Genomic DNA, 20,188 nt, shown 5'->3' on the forward strand with positions numbered 1-20,188 from the left:
TTTTAGGCCTTTCTCTGAGTTCTGCCTGTCGCACAGCCATACGTATTAGATGACTTTGGGACTCGTTTTCCATCAGCGATGAAGGGATTATCCGGCAGCCGCAGTCACCATCACGGGGTTGCCTGTGACCCTGCGTGTGACAGCCTGCCACACCACCAGGAGAGGAAGCCATATTTGTTAAACCCGGTGGACCCCCACCCCGCAGACCACCCTTACTACACTCAAAGGAACTCTTTCCAGGCCGAGTGCATGGTGCCCTACAATGATCAGATTGCCAGCAGCACGTTTCCCCGGAGGCATTACAGCTCCCACCACGAACTCAAGGACGAGTGTGCTCTGGTTCCCCACGGAACTGCCAACAAGACCAACCGCATTCCTGCCAACCTTTTGGACCAGTTTGAGCGGCAGCTGCCCCTGAATCGGGATGGCTACCACACTCTGCAGTACAAGCGAACTGCCATGGAGCACCGCAGTGACAGCCCGGGCAGGATCCGGCATCTGGTTCACTCTGTCCAAAAGCTCTTCACCAAGTCCCACTCGCTGGAAGGACCATCCAAGGGGAGCGTCAATGGGGGGAAAGCAAGCCCAGAGGAGTCACAGACGATGAGGTATGGGAAGCGCAGCAAGAGTAAGGAAAGGCGATCAGAAGGTAAGCCCAGATCCAATGCATCAGGATGGTGGAGTTCAGATGACAACTTGGACAATGATGTTTGCATTTATCATGGTCCCAGTGGGGTCATGACCATGGGAAGATGCCCTGATCGCTCTTCTTCCCAATACTTTATGGAAGCCTATAACACTATTAGTGAGCATACTGTGAAGTCCTCCAGAAGCAATAATGATGTCAAATGCTCTACCTGTGCAAACCTGCCTGTGAATTTGGACTCCCAGTTAATGAAGAAAAGCTCTTGGTCCTCTACATTAACCGTGAGCAGAGCCCGTGAAGTTTACCAGAAAGCATCAGTTAACATGGACCAGACAGTGGTGAAGGCAGAGACGTGTCAGCAGGAACGGTCATGTCAGTACCTCCAGGTACAGTGTGGAGAACTGGTTGCTGTTAACTGTGCTCTGCCTTGTCTCAGGTGTTTGTGGGGGATGGAGGTTTGCTCTGATGTCTCAACTTTCCCCAGAGGTCACTGATCACCAAACAAGGGGTTCTACTACTAAAATTAAAAATATATCAGCTTTTTGGGGTTTTTTTTTGGTCCAGATTCAGTATTTCAAAGTAACGGTTCATGTTAGAACAGGACTATTTTTTTTTTCATGTGGGAAAAATAAGACCTTTCTGTGTACCTTTTGAATTTATAAGGCTGTCACAGTAGGGGTATGGGGAATTTGATGTTTTAGTGCTTTCATTTAGCAATGCAATGTCAATTAACTGAATGTTACCAGGATACAAATTCTTTGATTTCTGTAATTTCAATTTTGCTTTCATTTAGTGCTCATTTTTTAAGAAAGCTTTTGAGACCCTTTTGAGAAACTATGGGGTACCTTAATACTTTCTCCAGCAGGAAAACAACCTACTTTTCTTTTTGCCATAGAATATAAATTCTCTTAAAACAGTTGTTGTAACGTGTCCAGATTTGTTTATCAGGCTATTCCTCTTTTTTATGGCTCTGAGTCAAAAATAAAAAAAATCAAAAGGTTGAAATTATTGCTTGTTCTGATTATACATTTTAGGAGTACATCACCTACTCCCTCACAAGCTGTTTGCAGTTAATACAGCGTCACTATTTTTCACCAGTATTGTATCTTTAAATGTCAAGAATCAGATGTCTCCTCTTGGAGCTATCATACTGCCGGTGAATGTTTGTGGCAGGAACATGGATCAGAAAATATTAAAACTGTTTCATTCTTAGGAGAGCTGTGGATAGCTTTTATGCACTTTAAAAGAAGCACTTATGGCACATCTAAGTGTGTGTGTAAGATGGAACAACGTTGCACAGAGAAGAGAGAAGACCATGAGGAAAAAAGAGGTTTGCTAAGATAATTCGGTTTCATTTTAATGTAGTGGGACTGTTTTCTATTTGTATAGAACTGTAGCAGGTTCTCTTATATGGGTGCTTTAATGAGACAGTCAGCTTCCACATTCTGTTGTTTAAGTCAGTATGCAGAGAAAGCGTAGGACTGAGGCATCAGCATTTAAAAATTGATCTTAAAATGTTTTATGGAGTGTCATGCAAAATAATTTTGATTACCAGCCTCTGGGATGCTAAGTCTTAAATGTAAAGGAATGGATATGTATATTTTCAGTCAATTGTTTAGGAGAGTGGGGTGGGAGAAGAGGGGGCAATACAAATGCTCAGTGTGTTTACAGCTCTGCGTATGGGCTGGGGAGGGAGAGGGGGTTTGAAAATAGCCTCAGGTTGCAACCTTTTGAGGTTTTGTGGTTTTTTTATTAAGTATCTTTTGTGTGAATTTTGTGAGTAAGGAGAAATCATAACTTTAGGCTTCATTGTTGTGGTTACTTTGACTCCTGAGAATTTTTTTTGTTGATATTTTTGTTTACTCCTTCAGCCTTCTCTTGGGTTTAGATAAAATAGCTGACAATTCAGTATGTGACCAGATGGCTAGAAAAGAGTGAAAAACTGTGCCAGCATCAGCTTTAAACGAACACCTCCATAGGGACCTTTAGATAATGTTTAACTGACAGGAATAGACTCCTCAAGTGGAATTAGAGGACATTATCTGTGTCTGTATGAAAATATGTCCAACAATTGTCAAGGGCAAGAATAACTAAATTCTCACTTAGAATAACTACATTCTCACTGTGTTTCCCATTCTCACTGGTAATTCTATTTCAGTTTCACTTAATTTTGTTTTATTCTTTCTAATTGCATGCCATTGTAAAATCAAGGGAAATACAATTGGTTTGAAACTATTTTTTTTTAAAGGAGAATCTTAAGCAGGCATCAGTTAACATTGGAAGTAATATTCAAACAGAGTACAGTAGATTTGAGGAAGCAGGTCAGGATTATTCTTCTCTCTTGGCAGCTTGAAGGGATGACAAATGCATGTAGGTATTTAAAAAGTCAGTCTATTTTGAATGCATCCCGTTGCTTTTCTCTTCACTATATCACTTATCTTTTTTCACTGCAAGCCCTTTGGGGCTTGGACTTTGTTCGCTTTTGTGTTTCCACAATGCACAGCACAATGGGACACAGAACCCAATTGAGGCCTTTTGTCTGTCCTGCAATATAAATATATATTAACAGCAGCAGAGTTCTACTCTGTTAGTGAGTTGTAGAGTTACTCTGTGCATCTGCTGTTTTCCAGGTGCACTTCTCATTATTGCATCAAAAGGCTGGTGTCCTGTGTTAGAACAATTGGAAAAGCACAAAATGAGATGAAAGCTGCAAATTCACAACAACACCGGACAACCCTGATAATTTAATTTCATTGTTATGATGCTTCTTTGTTGCTTTCTATAGCTCACTAAATGTTAAATAGATGCTTTTATCAACTTGCTTGTTATCGAAGTTGTTGTCTATGGTCCAGGACATAAACTCTCAGGACATAAACTCTGATCATTCAGAGATCAGCTACTTGTTCATGCGATCTCTTCTTGTCACAGTATCTGAATTCAATGAAGGAGTGACTTTTTTCCAACTCAGGGTACTCAGGATAATTTTCTTTATCCTGATAGATCTGAGTATATCAGAGATCACAGGTGACATTGACTTCACATTTGTTTGTAAGGGCTTTTATCACAAAAGTATCTGCATGAATTCTCAGTGTAAAGACATAGAAATAACAAACAATTATTTCACTTGCTGTGATATTTTCCACTTAACTGTTCTGTGGAAGGTGTTGGCAGTAATTAGTATTACAGATGGGCTTATTTCTCATAATTTGGAATTTGGATCAAGTGCAGAGTCCTCTGCATTGTACTATCTTGCTTTACTTCACCAGTCTCCACTTCCAGCCCTGCTGCTGAGGCACAGTGTCCATCCTTGGAGTTCTAGGGGAGGCTGGAGTCTATGCTGTGCATCTTCAGAAACACATATTGTCCTAGAATAGTCTAAAGACTGTCAAGAAAATCTTTTCCTCTTACCCACATTTTGGGAATGGAATTGCATTTTTATCTTCTATTTCTCTTTTCAAGAGTGAGCAGCTGGAAAGTAGAAAGATAAGGTTCTTTTTATGAGCTGATTTTTATTTCAAGAAAGTGCTATTTGATCCAGCTTTACAGTTGGACTACTGCGAAGGATGGTGAGAAGGAATTGTTCATGTTTTATCAAAATGTTTCTTCAAGATGGTTTCCCTCCCTTGAAAGAAAAAAAAATTAAAGCAGTGGACAGCCTCTACCTCTCTGCTAGCTCCTGCTCTGGAAAAAATGAAATTAACAAAACTGTGAAAGATAACATGTAAGCAGCAGTCCTTTGCTGCAAACAATAGGGTCTAAATACACGGGGAGATATTTTTGACACTCTTCTTTTCTATGAATTCATCACTTTTGGAGCTAACAGTGTATCAAATACACTGCAGAGTTTGTCTCTGATTATAGTTTTGCCTTTTAATGTTCCCTGTAATTACCATTCCTGTTGTCCTTGGTCCATTTTCTAAGAGATCAAGAAAAATACAAAGAGTGATACTTTTCAGATTAATTTTCTTTTCTTATGTGGGTCAGTCATAAGTTTTCTTTCCATTGCAACTGATGAGACTCAAATCAATTGTGTCGGACACTTGAGGGTGAGGATGGAAATTTTACTTCTGAAAACTGAAGTGCAGAAGATGGGGGCAACAGTGCAGTCATTCAAGTTCCACATTTGCTTTGCTTGTCCTTTGGTGGGATACTGAGAGAAATACTGTTAAAAACTGTAAACCAAGTTTCTGGGTGTAATAAGAATTTTCTGGTGGCAAAGGGTTCTGGTTGATGCTGCACTCAGTTTCCTGGGTGAAGGTTGCCTGTAATGTGCATTGCTACACAACGCATAGTGCTGAGAAACTCATTATCCAAATGACTTGTTTTCCAGTCTCAGGACAAGGCACGGTTTCTTAGGAAAGCTGAATTCTAGTCCCATACAGCCTGTTTTTGTTGTCTGTGTCCATGGATGACCAAATAGACCTAAGGGTCAGGGTGCTAATAAGGACCAGTAAGTGTAATGTGATTTGTTAACATGGTAGTTTACACTTCAAAGTGTTTATCCTTATCACACAGCAATTTATGTTAGATCTGTTATACTAAGTTTATCTGTGCAAGTTTTTCTGCATTTTGAGTTTGTGTTTTTCTCATTTATGGTGTTTGCATTTCAGATGCAACTACCGTATTCAAATTAATCTTCCAGGAAAAAAAAAAAGAAAAAATATATACATATATATATATATATATATATATATATATATATATATGAAAGTTTTATTAACATCCGTTAATATAGATCTTCTATTTTTCATGTCTCTGATTACTTTTTTTTGGTTCATGTTCCATTATAAATTGAAAATTAATGAAGCACATGTTATTTCCCTTTCAATTTTCCAGTCAGAACTACAAAGTATTTGAGGTATAAGTTTCAAGGTTTTTTATCAGCTCATGAGCTAATTCTTAGTAAAGCTAGCAAAAAAAATTGGACAAATGGGAAATAAAGTGTCAAATGTTTTACCATATTCTAGGTCAACTTCCAGGTAATGCAACAATCATAAAAACATTTGGAAATTCTTAAATGCTCTTGAATTTTAAAATGAACTAGTATGTAAGCATATTAACACTGCAAAAAATATATTCTCAGAAAGCTAATTTATTTTGGTTTTAAAATTGCGAGGTGGGTAGTACTAATAATGGCTATAGCTAGGGGATTTGTGGAAAATATAGATTAGGCACAAAACAGCTTATTTACGAAGTGTATATTACTAACAGATAATTCCATTAAACTGACATCTTAGTTACTTAGCCTACCTGCAAACCCACCCAAGATGTGATTGGTATACTGAGAAATATGTTGGAGAGTATTTCAATATACTCATCTTCCTCATCTTTGCAGTCCTTCAATTTAACTAAAAAAAAAACCAAACAGAAAAGAAACCTCAAAGTTGTCAGCTGTGTTGGTGATAATGATCTTGCCACTCATTTCACCTTAACAACTGGTGGGTTCCTATTTGCTGCATTGAAAGCTGTGCTGACCTTTGGTGTCTAGAGTCATGAGGGCCTCCTAAGTACAAAGAGAGCTCTTCAACAGCAATTTCAGCTGCAACTTTCTCTGCCAGTGTTCCATAATTTTCTGTCCTTTAGTTTTATTGCCATCTTGTAACTTTAAAGTATTGAATGTACTGGCACTGACCTTATTTTTTCCATGTTAACTTGTATTGCTGTCAGTTCATTCTGTTAGCATCCTTACTTTCTAACAGTGCATCCATTAATGAACACAGTTCTGGCAACTGGAACCTGTTGCTTGCATACCCTTTATAGGATTTAGCAACCTACTTGGGTGACACTGTGTTACGTATACTGTTAGGTCAAAATGTTTACTAAAATTATGGCTGCACATAACAGCTGGCATTTGGTATCTATTTCAGTTACTTCATGGATAAGGTTTGTTTCAGTCATGAATCTGATTCCTTTCTGTAGCCTTAAATATTTGGAGTATTCCAATCTTATTCTTTTCAGTAATTTCACTGTAAAAAAAAAAAAAAAAAAAAAAAGAAAAAAACAAAACAAAAACAAAAACCAAGCAAGAGTAAAACAAAAGAGTCTTCATGACAAGTCAAGTCCAGCAAAGAGGATAATTTCAATCTGCCTCTGAGTTTGAAACCTTAATTTTTATTGTGAAAACACATGAAAAATGTGGGGAAGAAAACACTGAGTAATGATACATTTTCCTCAGTCAGTGCAAAGTAATAAAGAGTATTTCCGTTCATCCACTTATTGGGTTGGGGTTTTGAGCTTGTTTCAAGAATAGAATCCACAGTACAGAGCTTGTGTGAGGAAACACTACAGTGCCAAAAGAGTGGTTTGAGCTGTGTTATCTGGCCACAGTTTTTGTTCTGCTTTACAAATGCTCTGCACAGGTGAGCTTCTGTCACTAGTGAATTAAGCAATAAGAACATCAATCTGTTGTATATTGTTTGTCCTTTCATCCTCTTACCCTGAAACTGTGCAATGAACTGTCTTCTTTGGGCTTCTGATAGATATGTATTTCTCTCATCAAAGACTAAGCAATGTGCCATACAGTTGGATAAGGCATTGTCACAGTTCTGAAGGGCCAGGGCTTCCAATACAGTCTCTGAATTGTGTCCAGGAGTCTTTTATGCAAATAAGTTTTTGTCTAATTTTGCTTTGCTGACATAACCCCATCCTGCTAATCAGTTTGTCAGGAAATCTTTGAGGTTTCCTGGTCTGTAGCAATTCAGTTTCCAGCAGATGAGAGTCAGGACTATGACCTTGATTTCATATCTTTTGGGGCACAGAACACAGGTGACCATTTGGTGACCATTTGAAGTTGCTGAGAAGACACACCATGATGTTCTGAAACCGGGACAGTTTCCTTACAGCCAAATGAAAGCTCATTTCACAGGTGTATAGCATTGCTGTAATCTGAAAGAAATCATTGTAAAAGTGTCAGTGAAGTGTGTCTGCTGGCCACTAAAATGTAACAGAAGCCAACAGCCAGCAGGAGATGGCAGTTTAAGGGCATCACTTAGAGCTGCTGCCTGTGAGAGAACATTAGCAAAGCACCAGAGATTACTGAGTTACAGTCAGCCAAAAGAAACAGCATAAGGGCTGCTTCTCAAAATGCTCTCCCCACCACATCTGTTTTCTTCCACGGATACAGATTCAGCTACATGTTCTCCACCCACTAGCCAGTTTCCTGCTGTCTGCTTGATAGCGGACTTGTGCCTGTGTGCAGTGAAAGAAAGGTAAAATGGCATCTCATTTAAAACACTATTGCTTTGGATGCCAACCAGTCACTGTATGCAGCTGTTGAAATGACTCACCACAAAAGAAGATATAAAGAAATGAACATTTCTCTACTGCTGGTCGTTGAAAGGATTGGTATTTCTGTTAGCAGTCATCCTGTCATCCTTAATTGGCCAAGAAACCATAGGTCATTATAACCAATGGCACTGAATGCTTCAAGGGAACTGCAAAAGATGAGAATGAATTTCTGCCCTCTGCCACTGGAGAATATCATCACTGAAGCAGTTCTAGGTTGAGGTCCTGGCCAAGAGCCCTGCTCTGTGACCTTCAGTCACGTTCACTTCAGCTAATGGACGTGCTAGCTGCTGTTTGGCTTCTTTTCTGCAGAAGGTGTTTATGGGTGGCAAACTTGCAAGGCAGCGGATGGAATTGTTGTATCAGCATGGCCCTCTTCATGGTTGTTTGGACTTTTACACATAAAGCAGAAGGAGAAATATTTATCTGGAATCAAGACCTGGTAATTTCATTTAGAAGACATGCATTCCTCATCATAAAATAGAATGTGAATCAGATTGACGAGTCAATGGTCAAGACACCTTTTGGTGTATGGGCATTGTAAACTGGAGTGGTGTTTGAAGAATTTTGTCTATTGGCTGACTCTCTCAGGATTCATACTGGTTTAAAAGACTTTCCTTATGTGAAGGAAGATTTCAGCTCTTCACCCTGTTTGTTCAGGTTTGATGCAATGGGTGGGCACAGGATGGAGGAAGTAATGCTCTATCTTGGACAGGCCTTTGTTCTGGTGTTAATTCCCTTCTTGTAAAAAATATGGAGATAGCTAAATTAAATTAATTTATAGTAGAACATGATTGCTCAAATAGTACAAGCTAAAGCAAATGTTGCTGCAGATACTGAGCATATTAAATTTATAATAAAGGCAACCATCCTAACTGCCTTTCTGAAAACACTTAAGGCTTATTAAGCATATATTTTTCTTTCTGCTTTCTACGGCTTCATTTTTTTTTTCATACTTCAATGATTCTTTACATATGCACACTGATAGAAAGAAATGCTAGTCATCCTTATTGGTCTGATTAATTCAATATTCATGACTGCTGGGAATAGGCTCAGTAAGTGGAAGATGGCAATTGAAACTTCCTTTACAGCATGCAGAAGAGGCATAATAATGGCTAAGAAGACCAAATTGCATGGGTTTGAAAAATCTGCACTGAGCAGTCATTAGGCATTGTTCTTCAGTTGTGTGATTTCATTTCATTAAGTATTTGCATACTAATAGAAAGCTAAAGTTACAAGTCTACTGCTGTGAGTGATGGTTAGCCACTCCTTCCAGTCCTTTTGTTTACTTCTATAGTCATCCACATTGCTTTGGCAAAGCACAGGGAGAAGCTTTAATGATTTCAGCTGCAATAAACCAAAGCAATCTAGAGATCAATAATGAACTTAATTTGTTATAGAGACAGTCTGTTTGCTATTTCATCCAGCAAGGTAAGTTAATAACTATTTGGGGGGGGGGGGAATTTTTTTAAAATTTAACAAATAAAGGAAATTAGATATTCTAATTTAATTGGTTAGAAATTGAATTAAAAAAAATGTTTTCTTTCTCCTTGTCATTACAATCTGGGCTTATTTCACATACTACTACATGTGAGCTTATTAAGTGAATGTTTGAAAACTGTGGGGCCATTATACCTGTTTGTTTTGTTTCTTTATTAGGGTTCCTAGGCTATCTATTAAAAAATCCAGTTCCTTTATATCAGAAAATGCATTAAAGGAAGTGACAAGTCAGTACAACCTGGTTAATGACAAAGTGTGAAAACTTGCAGAGCAGCATAAATTTAGTTAAAGATTGGGACAGGTAATCTATACACTAAATTATCCTAAAATCCTGGTAAGATGTTGGCCAGTAGCAGTACTTCATCTTTACAGTCTGCTCTGTTTACAAAAGAATGTTATATCAGCCATTAAATCAAAAGAAAGAAATTGTTGTCAGGGTTAGTGTTCATACATGTAGCAGTTTATTGCCAGGGGTTTGCTGAAGTTTTAAGTTTCAGTAAGCTGCATGGCTCAGAGGCCTTTGCTGAATATTTTCTATCTCTATTCAAGTAGTAATGTTGTTCTGTTTCACTATGTCTTTTGTATAAGTGAAGTACACTCTTGATTTCTAGGCTTGTAAAGATTTGTACATGAGCTTAAAAATTTAGAGAATGAAATGTTTCCAGGATCATTATTACTTTGATAGAGTGAATAATAATAGTTCAATTTTAATAAAAACAATGTTCATTGTTAGATCTGAATTTAGCTCTTCCCCCTTCTTCATGAGAGTTAAAACAATCATGCAAGTGATGTTCTCTCTTGTTATTCTGATGCTGGAAAAATAGTATTGCCAAGGTAATTGGATGATATGATTTTCTTAAAAGCATGAAACAGCTTTATCTCAAGTATGTCAATCTTAATCCCATTAATCTTCTAAGGTAGAAGATACAGTGCATTTGCACTTGTGTGACCTTGCAAGGCATAATATTGGTCATTCAAATAAAGCCTGTGGGAACATTTGTGCAGACCCCCTGACTTGAAAAAAATAAGAGAGCTGGAGGTTCACATAGACATTTCTCCCAGCATTTTTTCCAGACCAACAGAAGAAATCACACTACAGGATGTGTAGTACCATATGTGTAGAAACAGAATGTATGTAATAATCTGATTGATTTTATTCTTGCAGTTTGCCTTTTGGAGAGGGCTTTATGATTTACTTTTTTCTCATAATATGAAGCACTTTGTTGCAACAGTGAACTGCACTGTCTGCATGAGCTGTTACAGCCACGTCTGTTACAGCCAATACTTTTTAGGGACCAAAAAAAGCACTCTGAAAATCAGGTCACTTCTTTTAGTAGGTATTGCTTGAGGTATTTGACTACAGGCACAGCAGTATTAAAATGTTGACATTATTTTATCTGCTTGAAATGAAAGGAAATGCTAAGCTTTAAGGGTTGTTTGTCCTACTCAAGTAAGACACAGACAGACACCCTTTCATAAAAAGTATTGCAATTGTTAATAGCTGATACAGAACTTCTTTACCCTGCAAATGCTCTGTATCAGTTATTATGATGCCTACACCGAATTCCGAAATCAGGGTTTCTTGCTCTTGTGAACATGATATAAGAAATAAGAGAGAAAAGATAAAGGGGAGCTGGACCCAAATTTTCATCTACAAAATGAATTATATACTGAAATTTTACTGTAAACAAACAAACAATAAAAACAGTAAAAACAATATTTAGAAAAAAACAAACCAGACTTAAATACCTGCAAAAAAATGCCATGGTCAAACTTTAACTAAAATAGCTTTTTAATCAAATTTCCATTGCATTCTTGTATTGCAGCTTTGTCTAGGCAGGTAAGGTAGTTTGTACAAATACTCTGGATTCCTCAGTGAGTCCTGTGAAATTAGAAGCAGCATATCTGGGTTGGTATTTTAGTCTGTTCTCTGAATCTGGATGGCTTTTTAACCACAGCCATCCTTTTCTCTTTGGCACATACAGGGTTTACCCTTAAACCCATAATATGGAAATGGAAGTTGGGTCACTTTTGTGTGATTTGCTTTGGTTTCTCACATGCAGGTGATTTCCAATACCCTAACCAGCCAGTGGGTTTGTGGCACTCACTGATGCTGCTTTGTCCTGATCTCTGTGTGAACAGCTCAGCTTTCTTTCTCTGCAGCTAGTGTTTCTTAAAAAGTGGAAAAGCTACTAAAAACATAGCTGTTGTTTTTCAGTGATTGCTCCCCTCAATGACAGGAGCAGAGCTCAAAGTGGGAACTTCCAATCACATCATACAAATTGAGGGACTAGAGCAATGCACTCAAACCTCATCATGGTACGCAGTGTTTGCATGTGTAAATAGAAAGTTTTGGGGTAAATCCATTGCAATCAGCATTCAAAACCTGGCCTATTGCATCTAAATAATTTTGAGAAGTTTTGGGATAAAAGGTTTTATGTATGGGGTTATTGATAACAGAACACAATAATTCCAAAGTAAGGTTTTCCACAGTAACTCTATCTCCTCACTTGTATTGAACCTATAAACTATGGCATTAAATTTAACAGTGGATCCATTATTTAATAAAACTACAAGTGTTCAGCTTACCTGAATTATGGGTTCTGTATGAACATTGTAACTTTATCTCCCCTGACTTTTTCTCTATTAAAGGCACCAACCTTAACAGTATACCAACATAGTTTATTTAGTGCATTAAAGAATAATTCACAGATTTATCTTAATGATAAAAAGCAAGGATCTTCAATTAAAGCATAATGAATAAAATAATTAACAGATCAAAGTTCATATCCTCTGAGAATTCACATATTCTCTACATACTCTGACTTCGATATCCAGTAGCTGCCTAAAAACTGATTGGAAATACACAAATACAGGTTTTTAACTGCTGACTGAAGTCTGGGCATGGCATCAAAATGTCAGCAGAGCTTGATTTTACTAAACCTGTCTTAAATTCTTTTTTGTATGAGTGATTTGAAAAGTCAAGGTTTTACACTGACATGCAGAAGCTGTAGGTTCCAAAATGTGTGGGAGAGATGGTATGAATATAGATTGTATACACACTGTTTGATGATGTTCTAGGCCAAGAACTAATGCAAGAGTGAGACCTGAAAAAAATGTTATACTCTGTCTGTCATAAGTGGCTAAGAGAAGAATGTAAATACTCTGTACTCTTCTATATCAAAAATCAAAACTCTTACTGAGTGTTGCCTTCATTTTGAAAGCATCAGCTGTCCAGATCTGGTGTCTAGGCATAAACTTAAAAGCCACAGAATGGAAATATTGCTTCTTCTTCCTTTTATTATTTTTTTTAATGTAGGAAAATACTAGAGCTGTTCATTCAATCCTGTTCTTCCAGTAGATTTCATTAGTACTTGTACTCTTAGTCTTAGTTAAAGCTTTACCCTTTCCTAGAAGAATATTTCAAGTGTTGTTATGAGTATTTATTCAGTAATATCCTATAGATGCATGATTCTGCATGTCATGATTCAGTAAGAAAACTGGGCTTAGAACTATAGTCCTGCCTAAAGGAACTTAGATTCTTGTAGCCCAGGAAAATAAATTTTAAAATAAACAAAACAAAAAACCTCACACACTTGCAGAGCAAAAAAATCCCAAACCCACAACAATAAACTTTGCATGCTGATGGAAGATAAGAATTGTAGAGCCATTAATTGAAGGATATTTAAAGACAACATGGAAATTTACTTTTAAAAGGCACAAGGAAAGAATTCGTTAAATAAAACATGGAGAGTTTGAGAACGACTAAGTCCTGAGAAGGAAGACTGGGTCTTAAGAAAGAATATTGATAATGGTGCAATCTAGAGTAGATCTCCAGGATTAAATCTTCAGTCCTTTGAGGAAAATACTGAAGGCCCAAGTGAGTTTCAAGGCTGGACTTGACCAAGAGAGAATTGGGAGAGCAGAACACAAGAGGAAAGACTGCTTGAGCCTGCCAGCTTAAGGAAGGCCCTAAACCATTATGTCAGAAGCAGGAAAAGAAAAATCAATGAAGGAACAATGTTGGCAAGGTCTTGTGTTTTGAAATCATCAGGAAACAAAGCAAACACATAGGCTGTGAATAGTTATAATTAATAAAATAATATAATTAATTAATTATAACTAGGAATAAGCCTATATGGGCTTAGGAGCGTTAAATATCTTTGTTTCTTTGTGTAGCATAGTGGATTTAGGGTTGCAGTTTATAGTATTATGGATTGATAAAAGGCCATTAAAATGCCTTTTATAATAAAAATTTATTTGCATTAACAGTAACATTTGAAAGGCCTTACAGCCTCTGGATTTAGACTTATGTTTGTAGTGGGAATCAACAGCTCAGCCGTTAGCAAGCATTCCAATGTTTTAATTTTGGTTGTCTAAACAAACTGGCATGTACATGCTCTAGCTGAAATCTGCAATGGGATTCACAAGATCCTCAGGTGAAGGTAAATGTTGATGAAAAACAAACTTCTCATAGAAAAGATTATTATGGTAGGTGAGAGTATTTGTAAGTTGCAAGACAAATTTAGTAACCTAGATTCATACCTCCTTATTTAATGTGGCTTGTAAGGTTTTCTGAGCATTATAGCTATGGCTGTTTTATAGAGTGGATTCACTGAGAAGAATCAGAGAAGCAGCAAACTAAAAATTCACAGCTGCTTGTATTTAAGTCTAACACAATATTTGTTTAACTAAGAAACCCTTTTGCAGATTCACCTTTAGACAAACATGATGTTTCTGCAAAATAGCTTCAAAGACCCTGCTGCACTGCATGTTGTTTCTGCAGTTACAGGAAAGAGGAGGATGCTGGTTTATGTGGCCAGAAGCCCCAGGAACAAAGGGAAGGAGACAATGGGAGGGCAAGAGTACTCTGCTCTTGGACTGTCCTTTGTTATGTCTCAAAATCTCATGAATGCACATTCCCACTGTTCCAGATTTCCAATACAAAGAAGGGACAGCACGTCCCTTCTGAAGTTCTCTTGACTTCAGATCAAGAGAAATACTGCACATCATTAAGAAGAAGAAAAAGAAAGGAATAAAGGGTTGTAGGACTCAGACACTCAGAATTCAAAAGCAGGCTCACTGCAAGCTGCAGGTGTGCAGTTGCACTAATTAAACTATAGAAGCAATACTAGTAAAATTCCACACTTGCAAACCCACTTTTGTGATAATTAGTGCATAGCTCCACTAATTTGAAATGCATCTTGAGCCAAAATCATCCTGGTGAGTGTTCCTGTGTACACTCTGTCAGAAAAGATTGTCATATAGGCATTTGTATTTCAGCTTTTGTGCCTCCCCAAAGACGTTCAATATGTTGAGCTGAACTAAAAATACTCTGATCTGGTTTATAAAGGCTTTCAATGAAAAATAGCTGAAAACACCCAAGATTTTTCCATTCCAGTATTAAACCTAACCAAGCCTTCTATGTCAGCATGTTTGCTAGAAGCTTCCCAGATAAGGAATGGAAAATAGCAAAGAACTCCGGAGGTGCTTGTGCCTCTGCAGGGTGAGAAGTGGGCCTCCATTGCAACAGCAACCCATGGTCAAATGTGATTAGGAAAAGGCCTTTGGCCATCAGAGTTTCTGTTGTGGCTTACCAAAAATATTAGGGAGGAGTGTACTAACATGAGAATTGTTTTTATCACTTCAGGTTCCTCAAGATGAATGGACTGGCTACACTCCACGAGGAAAAGATGACGAGATTCCCTGCCGCCGGATGCGTAGTGGCAGTTACATCAAAGCCATGGGGGACGATGACAGCGGAGACTCTGACACAAGTCCGAAGCCATCTCCAAAGATTGCTGCACGGAGAGAGAGTTATCTCAAGGCCACCCAGCCATCCCTTACTGAGCTCACCACCCTCAAGTAAGTCCAGGTTCTGCTGTATCACCTACAGCTCTCCATTTTCTGTGTTTTCTTCTTCTCTTTACATTTTTAATGTTTTCTGTGTTTGTTTCTTCTCTTACTTCTAACTGCCAGTTCAGGAACATATTTGAACAAGTGTGTTCCATCATGCTTATTTTTGCATAGGTTTTCTTCTTAACAAGAGTAAATCTGGGAGTTTATTTCAATGTTATTCTGAAAAAGAACCTGCAGTATGAATTTGCAAAGTATTTTAACCTGTTAGTGTTAAGTGAGCATCCGGGTATGTACAGTAGGTGCACTCTTTGAATGCTTTGCTGAAATACAGCTTTGGACTGCAAAAGCTTTGTGTAACTGTGTATTTATATATACTCAACATTTGAAATTAGCCCTAAGACAGTCTTTGCAACTCCAGAGAGAACCTGACATTTAATTAAAAAGAACGAAGACCATCTGAAAGTAGACAAACCCATGTTTTCCACTCGGAATTGCACTGTATTTTGTAGACAACCAAAATCAGATTTTTTTAATTGTTTATGAAAGCTTTAGCCAAAAGGAATCATGAGTTTGTGGGTTTTTTTGAATGTCACTATTTGTTTTTCCTTTATTTGGGCCTTTTAGAAAAGCCACCCAAATTGTCAGAAAAATTGCACAAATGAACAGTTTTGTATTAATGTTTTGTTTTAATTGATTTTAAAATGGAAAGCTCCCTTAAAGCAAGAAAATTAATTATATCCATAAAAGAAAATAGTGTGGATTTAAAATCAACAATTGTTTCTGTCTTTTTTTAAATTCTTAGCTATAATTGTGAATCATAGTTCACTGGATGAAAAATAACCCAATCTTAGTATAATTTGCCTAAGGCTGTGGCTTTAAAATGGGAGGGAAAAATAAAAAGGATCTCTATCTCTTCTAATATCCATGATCAGTGACAAAAGACTCCTTCTGCATTTCCCTGATTAATTTCTTCTCCTTCCTAGTCCTCCTCTACCCCATTTTTTTCCCTAGACCTTATCTGAGAAACAGATTTTAGAGAAAATTGTTTGATCCTTGTTAAGAATGTCATGCTCTTGACACCAGTGATGAATAGGCCAGCAGAAAAAAGCACACTTACTGCAGCTCCCAATAGCATCCTGCCTGAATTTGTCTCAAGGGAAGCCTGGGATTGCTTCTTCTCTGTCTTTCTATTAGTGACCAAAGGAGAAAGCAAATCTCATTTTCTGCAGGGATTTTCATAATCTAGCTGGCTTTTGCTCTAGGGATCCAGTGATTCCTTTCATCATCCAGAAGACTTTACCACATCCTTTCCTCAGCCAAAACTCCTCCTGTGAAATCAGTTTTTGCAACCTCTGCAAGGTGAACATGAATGTTATTAACCACCACAAACTCCAGCCAGCCAGGCTTCATGCACAGACACACTTTCAGGCACAGAGCTTATTCTTTTTGAGTTTTTAGAAGCATGCTTTCCAGAGTTCCATAGTATATGTGAAGCTCAATGCATCACAATGACTGTATTTGCTCTCATTTCTGTTCTCTGTAGATATAAGATTTGCAAAAAAAAGATAGATTTATGAAAAATCGAAAAGCCCTGCATGTCACTGTTCACCCACAGAGGAATGTCAGACCAGAGGTGCCAGGCAGCAGAAGCTTTTAGCTTTAAAGTCATTGTAATTCAGCAAAGTGCTCGTATAAATACTTAATTTCCCATGTTATTTAATTGCTTCCTATTTGGGAAAGCTTTTAGGAATATGCCAAATTTTAAGCTGCCCTCTGTAAAATTCACATAAGTTTAGGAGCTGTGCAGAAATAGGATGTAAACCATGGGATTGAAGAAGGAAGGGAAAATGGTAAATGGCAGTAAAACAAAAAAGAGGAGAAAGCATGAATTAACTTCTCTTTTTCAATGGCTTTTCAGCATAAATTGGGATGAAATAGAATTATTCCTTTTAATTTATGCTGATATTTTAAAGAAATATATCTTCTTGAGAAACCTTTCACTTTCAGAGACAATTGTATAATACATAATTATGCAGTACTTTCATTACTTTCTGCTGAACGTGATAATTTCTGGGGGTTTTATGAGAAACAGCTGAGTGCTTGCTCTGGGACTTGACATCTTCTGTTAAGCTAGGTCTTTGTTTGAAGACTTCTTCATACTTTCTTAATAGTGTGACTTGACCTTCACAATGACATTAGTTTTTCATCCCATGGCTACCCTGATTACTCTGAGAGTTGTGTCAGAGTTTTGCAGGTGTGTTAGACAGAGACTAAACTAGGGCCTCTAACTGACTGAATATAGGTCATCAAGCAGTTGTGTGGTGTGTGATAACAAGTTATTTCCTTGGCTTGCTGTTGACTTGGGTTCAATTTGCACCTGAATAAGAGCTTTGTGGAAATAAGCCAAAGCCTGCTCTAGGCAGCAGGCAGCCTTTTACTGTCACTAGTGGACCTTCTAGTTGACCTTAAAGGGTATTATTAACACCCTAAAGCTGAGTGGTATTTCACTCCTTTAATTATGTTTTTTTTTTCTGTCTGTGAAGAACAAAGCACACTATGAAATCAGTGTTTCTCCAGCAGTAATTGTCAGGGATGTTCCTGAAGCATTTCTTTATGCTACTCCCTTTCTCAGTTGGCTGTATGCAGTCTCTAGTTGGCTGCACTTTCATCTCTGGCAGAGCAAACAACTTAAAAACATGTTCCCTTTTGCTTTCACTGTTGTTTTTGAAGTGATTTTTTCATCTTTTGGGACTTTTCCCTCTCTGACTCCTTTAAGTCTAATATTGGTCTCACAACCCACGCTGTTCCTCCCACCAACCTACCTACCATTGCTCATGCGCCTACTCTTCTAAGAAAGTATTTTCATTATTACCAGTGTTTCTTTTTATAAGGAATAACCTTTGAACAGCACAACTGTGTCATATCTCCTTTACATAATACAAATTTATTTCCCTGGTTTTGCCGAGGATTTTTCCCTGCCATACTGTACAATCTCCCTCCTACCATTTTCCTCCATTGCCATGGTTTCCATGTGGTTACAGCACATGTGTCAAATGCTGTGGTACCATTCTGGATAAAGCACAGCTTGCTATGATTTTGAAATACACACCTCCGCTGCTGCATTCTCATTATCCTATCAGGAAGTAAGCAGGTTTTTTTTTCTCTGTCTTTACTGGCAGTATGCTCTTGGTGTTTAAGCTTTCACAGTCTAGATAAACTGATTCAGCTGGAAAAAAAAGATGGTATTTTCTTGCCATTTCTAATAAGTGGCAAAAGTTTATCTTTCACTTGTAGGCAGATTGAAAATGGACTGGTTAGCAAACTTCCAAAGAAGGTGCAGGTGGCAGATAACTGACAATTCTGTTACAGCTGAGCTTGATTCAGGACATAATCCCTCACTATTTATATGTACCTTGTTGATGTTTAGCATGGTTTTTTGTTGGGATAAAAAGTATGCAATTACATTGCTGTCCGCATGCCAACCTGTCACCTCCAGCTGCAAGTAACTCTTAAATCCGTTGGCCATCTATAACCAAGTTTGCTAGAGAGACTGAAACCTGAAAGATATGAAGCTCCAGAAAGCTTTATCAAGATCTGTAGCTGGATAAGGCAAGGAAGGATCTGCAGCCATCACTTTTGTTCTTTTGAAGGGCTATGGGCAAAGTAGCTGTGGGTCAGCACAAGGAATAACATGGCAGCATTTTCCCAGCCTAAAAAGATAAGGAATATGAAAGGGACTGCAAAACTCTGTTGAGGACAAGAAGGTTGAGAGATGGATCCTGTTACCACAGGTTTTCTACTTCATTTTCCCCCTTTCCTCTTCTCCACTGCAGGCATACTCACTGCTTAAAACACAGATTCAAATTATGTTCCTTAACTCATTATTGCTGCTATTGTGGGGACTCCATCCATTTGAATCTTTTATTTGAGGGTTTTGTTTGTTTGTTTAGAGGTGGTTTTTGTAACATATTACCAAACTTAACAGCAATTTATTTGTAGACATGGATTTTGGGTTAAATACAGTTGCAGAATTTTCGTTTAAACTCATTTTTGATCACATAAATTTTTTTCTGAGAGAAGTTGTACTCTGTGATCACTAGTAAATTAAAAATTTTAATGATCTTGATACTTTGTAGATGCATTTGTAGAACTTATGTAAAAAGGATAGAAGGAAGAACAGAAATGAGGGTTTATTTCTTAGCAAATCTTTATTTTCAAGGCATTTTACTAGGCATGTGATGTTTTTCAAGACATCTGCGATTAGGAGAAACTTATAAACACCAAAACCCTTTCTTAAAGCACACTAAGTTTCACCACTGATGATGAAGAGAGTATGTGAGCATATAATCATCATATAATCAGGACTTTTCTCCTTTTTATCCCATGGTAAAGAATTTTTCTATATAAATTCCATCATAGCTGCATCTGTTCCTACAATTTACTGCATAGATGACTTAAAATAAACCAAAAAATTCTCACCTTTAAAGTTTATCAGAGATATTCCAAAAAATCTCAAAATAGGGGCACGTTATTTGTTTACATCCACATTTATATTTTTATGTAGTGTAAGTAGTGTAAGTACTTTCTACTTGGATGTTTATGGGAACAAAATTGTTTTGAAAACCAAATCACAATAAATTCTCAAGTTCAATTAAGTGATATAAGGAGAAAGAGAAAGATCTGAGTTATACATCCTGAACTCAAACTTTCACATCACTTCCCTGAGACGTGATCAAGTCAGTTCCTGGAGGACAAACCACCAGGCTGGAGTCAACCTGCATTACTAACCAAATCTTTACAGAGTTGGAGCACCAACTCTGCTGGGATGACTTGGAAGGAAAATCAAACCACTCCATTGTTACTTAGTGTGAGACATATCTCAGGATAGGAAATCCCCTG

General features: G+C 37.6%; 1 protein-coding gene across 12 annotated transcripts in view; it reads left to right on the forward strand.

Moving 5' to 3' along the window:
• The window catches only part of DLGAP1 (DLG associated protein 1), a 402,341-nt gene that overhangs the window by 264,794 nt on the left and 117,359 nt on the right, over nt 1–20,188 (forward strand). For 11 of the 12 annotated variants that reach the window (XM_038127588.1, XM_038127582.1, XM_038127579.1 and 8 more), the window contains 2 exons: nt 7–1,032; nt 15,081–15,295. In XM_038127588.1, coding sequence (XP_037983516.1) covers nt 79–1,032; nt 15,081–15,295 — 1,169 coding nt within the window. In that variant the 5' untranslated portion in view covers nt 7–78. Of the gene's footprint in view, nt 1–6; nt 1,033–7,458; nt 9,362–15,080; nt 15,296–20,188 lie in introns of those variants that run through there. The other variant, XM_038127590.1, reaches the window with a different exon arrangement.

The sequence above is a fragment of the Motacilla alba genome, chromosome 2, assembly GCF_015832195.1.
Source record: "Motacilla alba alba isolate MOTALB_02 chromosome 2, Motacilla_alba_V1.0_pri, whole genome shotgun sequence".
NCBI classification, from domain to species: Eukaryota; Metazoa; Chordata; class Aves; order Passeriformes; family Motacillidae; genus Motacilla; species Motacilla alba.